Source organism: Rhamphochromis sp. 'chilingali', assembly GCF_963969265.1.
Source record: "Rhamphochromis sp. 'chilingali' genome assembly, chromosome: 20".
NCBI lineage: Eukaryota > Metazoa > Chordata > Actinopteri > Cichliformes > Cichlidae > Rhamphochromis > Rhamphochromis sp. 'chilingali'.
In genome coordinates this window covers 29803537-29816114 of record NC_137947.1, presented here as the reverse complement: position 1 = coordinate 29816114, position 12578 = coordinate 29803537, and the positions used below count along the sequence as shown (strand labels likewise).

The 12578-nt window shown below is 43.6% G+C and overlaps 1 protein-coding gene and 1 long non-coding RNA gene across 3 annotated transcripts in view; one reads left to right on the top strand and one right to left on the bottom strand.

Annotated features, from left to right (window-relative positions):
* The window catches only part of LOC308388798 (uncharacterized protein), a 26410-nt gene extending 13832 nt beyond the window's left edge, over positions 1–12578 (top strand). The window contains exons 8-17 of the mRNA XM_080869724.1: positions 2856–2863; positions 3926–3994; positions 4656–4754; positions 5868–6077; positions 8448–8562; positions 9004–9173; positions 9256–9363; positions 10690–10898; positions 11006–11059; positions 11935–12578. Of these exons, the coding sequence (XP_080725850.1) occupies positions 2856–2863; positions 3926–3994; positions 4656–4754; positions 5868–6077; positions 8448–8562; positions 9004–9173; positions 9256–9363; positions 10690–10898; positions 11006–11059; positions 11935–12108 (1216 nt within the window). The 3' untranslated portion in view covers positions 12109–12578. The remainder of the gene's footprint in view (positions 1–2855; positions 2864–3925; positions 3995–4655; positions 4755–5867; positions 6078–8447; positions 8563–9003; positions 9174–9255; positions 9364–10689; positions 10899–11005; positions 11060–11934) is intronic.
* Positions 1724–5542, bottom strand: LOC308387822. 2 transcript variants are annotated; one of them, XR_013969994.1, is made up of 4 exons: positions 5405–5542; positions 4974–5245; positions 3834–3959; positions 1724–3743 (listed from the first exon to the last, which is right to left on the bottom strand). It is a non-coding gene; the product is annotated as an uncharacterized lncRNA (long non-coding RNA). The 2 variants fall into 2 exon arrangements; XR_013969995.1 differs by having other exon boundaries at positions 4998–5245.

Genomic DNA, 12578 nt, shown 5'->3' with positions numbered 1-12578 from the left:
AACCAGTTATTTATTGTCCTGTAAATAAATTCCTATATTTAAAGAAAGAAATGTGAATGCAAGGTTACTTATAAGCCTCTACACTAACATGGTGATATTACCACTGTGTGGCTGTAAGTGCAGCCATCACACTCAGTAACAGTACAGTACTGTGTTATGTGTGTGTCTGCTAGCTGGAATGAATCAAAATGAAAGTGAATCCGTGAAATGTTGAATTGTCGGCAAAGCCTTCAGTACATAACATTTTCATATCTTTGACATCATAAACTTGCCTTAACTGGATTAAGCTAATTGTTCAGAATTACTAGAATTTTATACAAAATGCTGTTTTTTTGTGTTTCTTTAAAATAAAACATGTGGATCTCCAGTCAAAATACCAAATAAAGTGACTTCAAAACATAAGGTTGAGTGGTCTGAATGTTACAGTGTCCCTGTATTACACACCCAGAGTGCATCAGCCACTCCTCCACCATCTTCACCTTTTCTTTGGTTTGTCCAGTTTCCTCTTCACGTTTCTGTAAGGAAATCTGTCTCCAGCATCTCGGAGCTCTCGGATATTTTCTCTATAATAAGATTCTTTGGAACATTTTTGGCCATTTTGAGAATAAGCAAACCTGTAAAAGCTGATGCTCTGCACTTAACCAGCGTATAAACTATTGTCTGTTTAATCAGGACAGCAGCAGTTTTCAGCTGTATTAACAGAATAATTTTTTTCATTTTGGTTCAGTATTGAATGTTATTGTTTTATGTGTACTTTTAATATTCAACTACCTGTTAGTTTATCATTGCTTTACATGCTGATAATGTTCAAAACTCCACCCAGCTTCCCTCCCACTATTTGCAGTATATCATTCATTGTCCTCTGCATCCCTCTCAGTGCTGCTACAGCTCCCTTCAGAATCACAACAGCAGTAAGTAAGAAACCTTTTTTATCTTTTGTTCCACATTTGGTAGCTGACTGTTTCTTAAAATCTTCTCATAATTCTGAGGAAATGGTTATATCTACAGTGGGGCAAAAAAGTATTTAGTCAGCCACCGATTGTGCAAGTTTCCCCACCTAACATGATGACAGAGGTCAGTAATTTGCACCAGAGGTACACTTCAACTGTGAGAGACAGAATGTGGAAAAAAAATAAAAAATCCATGAATCCACATGGTAGGATTTGTAAAGAATTTATTCGTAAATCAGGGTGGAAAATAAGTATTTGGTCAATAACAAAAATACAACTCAATACTTTGTAACATAACCTTTGTTGGCAATAACAGAGGTCAAACATTTACTATAGGTCTTTACCAGGTTTGCACACACAGTAGCTGGTATTTTGGCCCATTCCTCCATGCAGATCTTCTCGAAAGCAGTGATGTTTTGGGGCTGTCGCCGAGCAACATGGACTTTCAACTCCCGCCACAGATTTTCTATGGGGTTGAGGTCTGGAGACTGGCTAGGCCACTCCAGGACTTTCAAATGCTTCTTACGGAGCCACTCCTTTGTTGCCCGGGCGGTGTGTTTTGGATCATTGTCATGTTGGAAGACCCAGCCTCGTTTCATCTTCAAAGTTCTCACTGATGGAAGGAGGTTTTGGCTCAAAATCTCACGATACATGGCCCCATTCATTCTGTCCTTAACACGGATCAGTCGTCCTGTCCCCTTGGCAGAAAAACAGCCCCATAGCATGATGTTTCCACCCCCATGCTTCACAGTAGGTATGGTGTTCTTGGGATGCAACTCAGTATTCTTCGTCCTCCAAACACGACGAGTTGAGTTTATACCAAAAAGTTCTACTTTGGTTTCATCTGACCACATGACATTCTCCCAATCCTCTGCTGTATCATCCATGTGCTCTCTGGCAAACTTCAGACGGGCCTGGACATGCACTGGCTTCAGCAGCGGAACACGTCTGGCACTGCGGGATTTGATTCCCTGCCGTTGTAGTGTGTTACTGATGGTGACCTTTGTTACTTTGGTCCCAGCTCTCTGCAGGTCATTCACCAGGTCCCCCCGTGTGGTTCTGGGATCTTTACTCACCGTTCTCATGATCATTTTGACCCCACGCGATGAGATCTTGCGTGGAGCCCCAGATCGAGGGAGATTATCAGTGGTCTTGTATGTCTTCCATTTTCTGATGATTGCTCCCACAGTTGATTTTTTCACACCAAGCTGCTTGCCTATTGTAGATTCACTCTTCCCAGTCCGAGGCTGGCGTGAGGTTCTGGGGGTTCACCGTCTCCGGGCTGGGGCCCTGGCTGGGCCTTGGGGGCTTGGGTCCTGGTTGGTGTGTCGTCGGGGTTGTGGGCGGGTGGGTGTATGGGGGCCCAGCCCTGGCGCGCGGTGCCGCCAGTGCATCGAGCCACCCGGGGGGCTCTTCAACTGGTGGGGGAGGCTGTTACATCTTGCAGGAGCTCTCCTCTCTCCAGGAACTCACTCTGTAGGAGGGGGAGATATAGGAGAGGTGGAGGAAGAACTCAGCCTGGGTGTCTATTGTCTTGTGTAGTCTGGAAGATGAGTGGATGACGGGGTGGGTGCAGTTTTCTCTGTGGGGCCGGGCGGCGCTGCTGAACTGGGCCCCGGTCCGGATGGGCCTGGGCCCCCTTGCCCTGGTGGGTTGCAGAGTATGGGGGTGCCTACTGGGTTCAGCTGGCCGCAGGGAGGGGCCTCCCTCTTCCCGCTGCACCACAATCACCCACACATGCAGGGCCTTGGGGTAAAGGTGTGTCACCAGGGTGCAGGGGAGGCATCCCCCCCTCTGTCCCCTTCTGGCTGCCTGTGCCTCAATTTTATCCCACAACTTAGACACTCACATTACTCACACTCTCATAACACATACATATAGGACCTCTGCTTCTCTCCACCCCAGGGAAGAAGGTAACACTACCTGGATCTGGGTGCAGTTTCCCCCTCCAGGGGCAGGGGTACCTAGACCTGGGGTATAGAGTACGCTTTCCGTACGCGTTCCGGGATAGTGGCGCGGCTCTTCCTTGGTCTCTTGTGCTCTGAGGGCCTCTGGATGTCTGGAGCCTGGATCTCCTCCATACTTGCTTCATGCCCTGGAGGACGGGGCTGTGGCTCCCCACACCCTCTAGCAGATCATTACATGAAGGAACCTTTTAAATACAAGCGCGTCCATGCTCACAGGTGTACAAACGGGTGCTCACACACACAAACGACACCCTTTTTGGCTCCTACCTCAAAGCACACTGTGCGCTGTCGATCTTACGTGCTGCACAATGATGTTTAATATTTAGTATTTACTGTTACATTCCCATAGATCATCGCGATGATGTTGTTTATTATATTGCTCTCTTTTTTTACTTGTTTTCTCTTTTTTCTTTCTCAACAGGTGATCCAGGTGATTGATAAATGTATTTTTTGTCTGTTTGTTTTGTTGGTTTTTGTTTTTTGCCCTTTATCACTGTTCCTCTTCCTCGCTGTTTTTCTTTCCCTACCTCTCTATCTTTCTCTTTCCCCCAGTCATCTCTGTCCCGTGTGTAGCAAGTGAAAGTAAAATAAAATAAACAACACCCCCCCCCCCCCAAAAAAAAAAAAACAACAACAACAACAACAAAGAAACAGAAGTCCTCTGCAGAGCTGAATAATTAAACAAAACACCAGAAATACCACCCTTATTGCAGAACATGGTGGAAGTAGCATCATGGGTGTTGCTTTGGAGCAGCAGTGAACGGCAGTTCTTTGTATGCATTTTAGGTCGTGTGGTGAATATCTCCAGCAGCGTTTCCGCGTTTAACTGAAATCAAAGAAAATAAAATGCTTTTAATTAAGACTCATTTCGTGTCAAAACAATTAATGAACTTAAAAGTAAGGTTTTTAAAAGCACCTCATTTTAATAAATCTACAATGTAAATGTATTGTAAACTTGATCTTTGTGAAAGCGGCTCCACATTTCCCATTTTCATCTTCCCTCTTCAGGTATCCTTCCCCTGGACTCCAGCTTCTCGGGACTCTGTGAGGTCATTGACACCGATGAATATTATTTAGGTGAGATGCACGCTCTCTCACATCTTTATTATGTGAATTTTCTTTTTCCTACTTTCATCTATCAGATTTTATGACATAGTAAACTTACTTCTAAATTCTTTTAGGTCTATGTTATGTTTTTTATTCTGACTCTTGACTTTACTAAATATCACAGCACTGACTCACCGATCATTTCAGAAAAAGGGTCACTCTGATCTAAAAGGTGAACCCGTTCTCGGCTCTGCTTCAAAGTCGACGGGCAGAATGTTTTTGTGTGTGTCCACCTTACCTCTGCACCGCATGAACTTTCAACTTTTTTGAATCAGAACTTTCAGATTGAAAGAAATGTAAAAGCACCTGAAGTGCACACACTGCCCTGATCCACCCCCATAGTCTCTGACTACATTTATAATCTTTGGAAAAGAACGGAGGGGCGAAGGTGCTGACGACGTCACACTCGCCACAGAATCACACTTTCCTGGACCAGCTTTGGCCCAGCGTAGGTGCGTACCGACCCACGCTGACATTTCTGTAGCTCGCATTGAAAAACTTGATGATGATCTTTGAAATGTTCTCCAAAATCACATTTTGAGATACCGAAACTGGCCTTTTCTTGTCATTCCTTGTCATGTTTTCTGAGCTGCAGTGACTCATTCTCTCATATGTGTGTTTATGTGTGAAGCCAGAGTTATTCCAGTGTATAACAGCTCATCAGAACTGCTGTCGGCGGTTATGGAGGAGGCGGGAGGACTGGGAGTGGATATCGTTGTTGACTCTGGAGGTAAAAAAATAAAATTGCTTTTCCTCACATCTTCTCCTTCTAGTTTAGATACTTGAAGTTTCTACACTATCTGGATGTCCAATCACGCAAAACTTCAGTTTTACAGATGTTTGCAGCCACTCAACAAGGCACCTTTGATGAGTTGTGATGGAATGACTAAAATATCTGTAATATAAAGACTTCCTGCCACAGCTTGTATATTGAGACTGTGTCGTGCACCTGTTTTATACGTCGTGGACACACCTGTGCTCCTCTCATGACTGTCCTCCATCCTTCATTGATGCATCCTTCAAGGTGCTGCAGTCAGACATCTGGTCACAGACAGGATGAAGAGGCACAAATCAGACACATTATAAAAGACCTTTGTGTATGTTTGTGTGTGTGTGTGTGTGTGTGTGTGTGTGTGTGGTTTACTCAAATTACTTCCACACAAACATGACATCATCAGTGTGCTGGGAGTGGGCGGCCACTGGGTTACATCCCACCAAGACCTGCAGGTGAGCTGGGGTCAGACTCAACAGCGGCATCATAAATTGATAACTTCATAGTTTATTATTACTATTTGAACAGAAATAACCTCTCTGGCTTTAAAGCATCTGAATGCAGCTCAGCTAGGGGAGGGTCTGTGCTGACAGACGTGGGTTACTGACCTGATAGCCTGACTGCCTCTGGGTGGGTCCGAGGGTGGCGTGAGGTTCTGGGGGTTCACCGTCTCCGGGCTGGGGCCCTGGCTGGGCCTTGGGGGCTTGGGTCCTGGTTGGTGTGTCGTCGGGGTTGTGGGCGGGTGGGTGTATGGGTCTGTCTTCAGTATCACTTTCCTCACCTCTCTGTGTCTCGCAATTTGCAGTTGGATCCTCCAGATTGCAGATTACTTTATTTAAAATCAGCCTCTGTGTCCTTCCTCAACCCTGAAGTCTGGACAGCATCATCATCGCAGCAAGGAAGATACCTCCGTATCCTGTTCTTGCAGCATATAATCTAAAACCTTAACCCTGTAATGTGCATTTCTGAAGCCTTAACTGACTTTTGCAGATATTCTGAAGGATATCGTGGAGAAGATGTCATGATCCTACAAACCTTCCTAAAAGTTGAGAAATGCCTAAATATATATAGAGAAATGCCGAAATATTTTCCTCCTCGCAGTACAGCTCATCCATAACCCAACCCACGTGTTCCACTTGTTTTTCCGGGGATGCGCACCGATCCTGCGCAGAACGCCGCCCTGCTTTTCTTCTTTTTCTGTTTTTTTTACAGTCGTACATTTTCATGTGCAGCGCTTTTTGTCCTCTCTGCAGCCTCATTCAGGACCAAACCCCAGCTTCAGTAAGTGTGAGGCCTCCGCTACATCTTACAGTTTTCGTTTGTCGGCAGCTTGTTTGAATTTTAGCGGATTTAAGGAGGCGTCGGGCCGACCTGCAAACTGAAAGTCAGCGTTATGTAAGAGAGAGAGAGACGCTGGTGAAAGGTCTTCGGATTTTCTTCGATCAAAGGCTTTTAAACGGGAAGTTTGGACAAATTATTAATTCCACGCTGTAATTTACAGTCACGTGCTGTTTGCACATGCCTCGTAAAACCAGTGTTGTCAACTTAGCGACTTTGACGCTATATTTAGCGAGTTTTCAGACCCCCTTCGCGACTTTTTTCCTGAAAAGCGACTAGCGACAAATCTGGCGACTTTTTCTGGTGTTATTAGAGACTTATTTATGACGTTTTTTTTGACGTGAACGAGGGTATCGCCCCTACTCTCAACAAGCAGCGGTTGCTGTCGTTGGCACCTCGCCCGCGCCAAAGCGCTCACAGGTGGAGGATGGTCCTCACGCAGCTGCTATCAGGGTAGGAGATGTTCACCTCTATGCGTCCAAACTGCAAATGAATCGCGCATGAGCGAAGCCGCTGCTCCCGCACTGACTAACGCAGTCAGTTCTTCACTGTTATGCTGTTTTGTGGATCACAAGGTTTAAAACTACTCATAAACACACACACACACACACAAAGTAACTCCACCAGAGTGCCTATTTCGGGTCACTTTTGCCGGTGCAAACCCGGATAAAGGTGCAGGGTTGGGATTGTGACATTAAAAAAAACAAACAACAATTGCTAAAAGAAATTTAATTTGTAGTTCTAAATAAATTCTAAATGCATTTAAGACGTTTTTTACTCACTTTGTCTCTTCCACGATGTTATTTCTCTCCAACAACGTAGTTTACAATTAAACTAAACTTATTTAATCCACATTCTGCAGTGCATTTCAAAGCTGCAGTATGTGCATTCAATTCATTTCTCCCCTGAAACTATTGGAGCAATATATGTGGATTTGTTTTCCCACTATTTTTCTCTCTGGAACTGTCATCGTGACTCAGCAGGCTTCCGTTTTTCACTTTGACCTCTACGCACTTACAGAGCTGACTCACTTTATCTAAACGTAAGTCTGTTTGCCTCCTGTTGGTGTGTTTAACGCAGCGGTTGTCAAACCCTCTTTCACAAACAGAGAAAAACAGCCATGAAAAACTTTTGTTTGACATCCGCGAAACTGCTCATTTACCCGTGCAGCGCCCTACATGTACAATATCCAAGTAAGAAATACAGGAGATGAGTGATCTGGTTTACAATGAGGCACTGTTTCAATTCTGCTTTAAAAATATGCAGAACATCCCTTTATCCTAATTAAAGGGGGGGGGGGGGAGAGGAGATGTGTGTATTCATGATCGTTTATGTTAATGAGAGTGTGGGGAGTGAGTTGGAGGGCGGGGTGGGGTGGGCTGCTTTTAACCATGTAAAGCACTTTGTGCTACATTTTTTGTATGAAGAGTGCTTTATAAATAAAGATTGATTGATAATAAGCTATTCCAGTATTTACTTCCTTAAACTGACAGTGCACTTTTTTCCCTCACTGATTTTTCCCCTTAGACTTCCACCAGGCCTGAAGCTGCACTTAGATGTAACATACATATTCACGGTTGGGCCAGTTATCCAACAGCTACAGATGAAAAACTGGGGAGAGAATTTAAAAACTAAAGCAGACAAACACTAAATTGAGAAGGAAATAGGCCATCTATAGTATCTGACACATAAAGGACACACTTGGAACAAAGGGACAGAAAACTCAGGCGGTGGCTGCCCTCCCATGCAACCACCGTGTCAGGGCAGGCACCCCAGCCTCAGTGAGCTAACTGTGCCTTCAGGCTGCAGCAACTAGGAAAACTGCACAGCCCAGAGAACCAAATAAAAGTCTACATTGGGGCTGGACTGTATGCCTGCACAGGGACACAGGAAAAAGTGACAGCACTGTGTAGCATAGAGTGGAGAAAAAGTCAAAAACACCTGCCAGAAAATTTTCGTGCAGGAACCCCCCCCCCCGCCTTTTTTTTTTTTAAACGTTTCCCACACAAATAAAAAATAAAACAACACAGATGATTGTGCTTAGCTGTGAGCACTGGGTCGTGATGCTGACATCTCAGTACATTCATGTCAGGCTGCAATTAAATGAATATTTTAGAGAATTCTTTAATTTTATCTGTTTGTACGATTTTTTTTTTAATATAATAAAAAAATCAAATTCAGCCTGATAATGTCGCTAAAACTTTATTTTTCTTAGATAGCCATTGCTCCCAGAGCAGGGCCCACCTCCAAGTTGAACCAACACTTGTGTGAACTCATGACTTCAGACACTGATGCCTCTCTCTCTTTGTACAGACATGTCAATCCGAGTTGCCGTGGTAACTGGAAGTAACAAGGGCATTGGTCTGGCCATTGTCCGAGCGCTCTGCAAGCAGTTTGAAGGAGACGTTTACCTCACTGCCAGAAATGTGTAAGTGACTCACCTGGTGACACCTGGACCAAGTTGATAAATGTTCACGTATCTGCAGTTTAATCATCTCAACACTTTTGCATACCCAGAGCTTAAACAAAACTAAAGCTCGGTCAGAGCTAACAGGAACTGCATCTGTGGTTTGTTTGTTCATCCAAGCTTCTTGCTTCAGGCTCTGAGCACGCACACGGGGGTAAAAAAGAACGTTTGATTATTTCAACCTGAAATTGTGAACACGTCTTGCTGCACATTTGTTCCATTATGTGTACAGCAAATGACCGTGGTAATGTGGCCAGGCCAGTGATGGAACTTCATCATGTTTCAGGGCCTTTGGGGACAAAATGAAGAGAGAGAGACTGAGAATCTCAGCTGGTATAAGGTGTAAATGATGAGATTGAAGACAAAGTGAATATAAATGAGGATGTTTTGCTCCTCTTGCAGAGGCCGTGGTGAGGCAGCGGTGAAGGCTCTGAACTCAGAGGGACTGAAGCCCCTGTTTCACCAGCTGGACATCGACGATCTGGACAGCATCAAAACCGCCGCTGAGTTCTTCAAACAGAAATACGGAGGAGTGGACGTCCTCATCAATAACGCTGGGATAGCTTTCAAAGGTAATTAACTTCTTGTGCTGATGTATATCATAGTGCTGTGGAGCTGCACACACTGTTGACGGAGATCACGCTGTCTCCTCAGTGGCAGACACGACTCCGTTTGGCACCCAGGCGGAGGTGACCCTCAAGACAAACTTCCTCTCCACCAGAAAGATGTGGACTGTCTTCAGTGAGATCATCAAGTCTGGAGGTACAGCTGGACCTAGGGCTGTGCGATATGACCAAAATCTCATATCCCGATAAAAGACCTCGACCGTCCCGATAACGATATAAATCATAAAAATTTTAAATTTTCTGTGAATCTCGGGCAGCTCGACTTGCGTGACGTGTTTCCAGCTGGGCGTCGTGTACCTGGAGTTGAGTGTTTTAACCGATGCATGAAACGATACATTTTTAGACATAAGTTGTAAAGGCCGCCGTTTTCTTTGTGAGTATTTATTTCACGGCGTGCTGCGGGGAAAAGCCTGTTCTAACGTTTGAGTCTAAGGTTTATTTTTTAGCACCTGGCGGCTCTTCTTTGTTCCTCATCCATAAACACTCTGCATACTTTTTCACGCGATTCAGTTTATTTTGAAAAGTTTCAACAGGATCTTGAGCTTTATTCTGAAAGGTTTATGTCGAAAATAAACAAGCGGACACGTGATGGTTTTACCGTCGTTGTTGCTAACGACAACGCATAAAAACAGTCGCTTGTCCGTCCTTAGTGTGGTTATATTAAATATAAGAGAAAGAGAGAACTTTAAGAAATTAATACAGCCACTACAGTGACCATCAGAACCATGAAAAAATATTGCCGTAAACAGTTTATTTTGCGACACCATGAAACAAATGATAGCGCAAAATGAAACGATAGATGTTTTTATATCGTCATCTGATATATATCGTTATATCGAACAGCCCTAGCTGGACCCAGTCTGCATCATATTTTACTTGAAAGTTTGCATTTTTAATTGAGTGAGTGTACATGTCAGTAACTGATAATGAGAAACTTTTAGTTTTTAAATATATTAGACATCAATCAGGAAGAGTTGTTTGGAGTCTTCTTCTTGATGATGTCTGTATCCTAGCTGTATGCCAGTTCGCTTCTTCAGATGATAAAACTATGCATCTTCGATTATGCAGCCTCCCTTGCTATTTGTCCTCCAAATTAATTTTAAGACCTCCTTCAGCATGGCTTACTGAGATTTATTTCTGCCTGACAGGCAGGAGAGCAGAGGACAGATGAGAAGAATAGGCATTGGCTAAAGAAAGCAGGAAAGCTTTTTCACAGCAGCCATTCTGATACATCATAGCTACATAAACACGGGTCTAAAAAAACAAGAACACACATTTAACTGAACATCAGAAGTCCTCCTGGAGAACCTGCTCAAAGCTTATCCATCAGTCTCTGAAACAAACCTCAGATGGAAGCTGTTTGGAGTTTAAAGTTTAAAGGACTCTAAGAGCACGAAGGAGACAAACGTCCTGTTTGTTTTCCATCTTCAGATTCTTGTGTGTGTACGTCTGTGTGTTTTAGGTCGTGTGGTGAACGTCTCCAGCATGGTTAGTGTCAGTGCTTTGAGCAAGTGCAGCCCGGACCTCCAGCAGCGTTTCCGCAACGAGAACATCACAGAGGAGGAGCTGGTGGAACTGATGCAACGATTTGTCGATGAGGCCAAGAAAGGCGAACATAAAGAGCGCGGCTGGCCTGACACGGCCTATGGAGTGTCTAAAATTGGAGTGACGGTACGTTTGATTAGTGCGTTCGCTGTTATTAAATCAGAGCCATGAAGATTTGACCTGAAACCATATTATAAGACACTGATTATATTTGTGTGTGGATGTTTTTAAAGGTGCTGTCCATGATTCATGCTCGTCGTCTGACCAAGGAGAGACCGAATGATGGGGTAACTGAAATATATAACTAACAATGCAGAACTTCTATATTCAGTGGGTTGTTTTTTTTTTTTTTTTGTGGTCTTGGGTCCATGAAATTAGGGGTGGGCGACAGAAACGATATAAATTTGGCCAACGATAGAGAATTGCGCTATCGCTCTATCGCGATAGCGCATGTTGATGATGTCATCAAGCTGCGCCTGTTTTGGTCAAAAGCATTGCAGCGGCTACAACCATTATCATCTGCAAATTATGGCGGGCGACAGTCACAGCAAAGAGATTAAGCACTTTTGAAGTATGGGGAAAGCCAAAAACTGTGCTTCCTCCACTTCCGTAACATTGATTCATTAATGTTGAATTCTCTCGCAGCTGTTCTATTCCCATAACTAACCTCGTATTGTGGATGAATGATCTCAGTTGTTCTCCTGACTGAAGTATGTATAGCATCCTGCTGTGCGATTGCATTTGTCCCAAACCACCAGAATCCCTCACGTTAACTTTTATCGAGTGGAAAAAAAAGTTGGCGTTCATCCTCCAGCTTCACTGTGCTAATGTTATGCTAACATAGCTGTGTCGCTAGCAATCACGTAGCACAACATTATATACCAGGTAGTCCAACTTCAGTAACCCTGCAAACGCCACTGCTGTTTAGTTTTCTGTCTTCATTTATGTTGGAAGTGGTAGCAGAGCTGTACGTTTGAATTAGTTTCAAAAATCTATCAGTCAGAACATGGTATGTCATGTTTAGGTGGAAACTAGCGAGCTAACTTCCTGTTAACTTCTAACTCCGTTAAATTTAATAAATTCTGTATTTACATATATCGCCCAGACCTACATTAAATCGTCGTTGCTAACAGATTTTGTTTTCATTTGATTCTTTTAAAAGATCCTGTTGAACGCCTGCTGCCCAGGATGGGTGCGCACTGACATGGCTGGACCAAAAGCTCCCAAGTCGCCAGACGAGGGCGCTGTCACGCCGGTCTACCTGGCTTTGCTGCCACCTGGAGCCAAAGAGCCTCATGGACAGTTTGTCTCTGAAAAGACTGTTCAGAAGTGGTGATGAGCGTGTGAAACTCAAAGCGATAACACAATTTGGTGAAATCGCAAAACTGTGAAACATTTAAAGAATGAAAGTCACCCAACATAACAAACAATCAGTAACATAAACTGACATTGCTAAAGCTCTGGGATGGGTTTTTTTTAGGACAGAGTTTAACTCTTATCCAAATAGTTTGGTAATAGAACCCAAATTGTTCGTTTTATTCTCAGTAACAGTACAGTACTGTGTGTGTGTCTGCTAGCTGGAACGAATCAAAATGAAAGTGAATCTTTGAAATGTTGAATTGTCGGCAAAGCCTTCAGTACATAACATTTTCATATCTTTGACTTCATATACTTGCCTTAACTGGATTAAGCTAATTGTTCAGAATTACTAGAATTCTATACAAAATGCTGTTTTTTTGTGTTTCTTTAAAATAAAACATGTGGATCTCCAGTCAAAATACCAAATAAAGTGACTTCAAAACATAA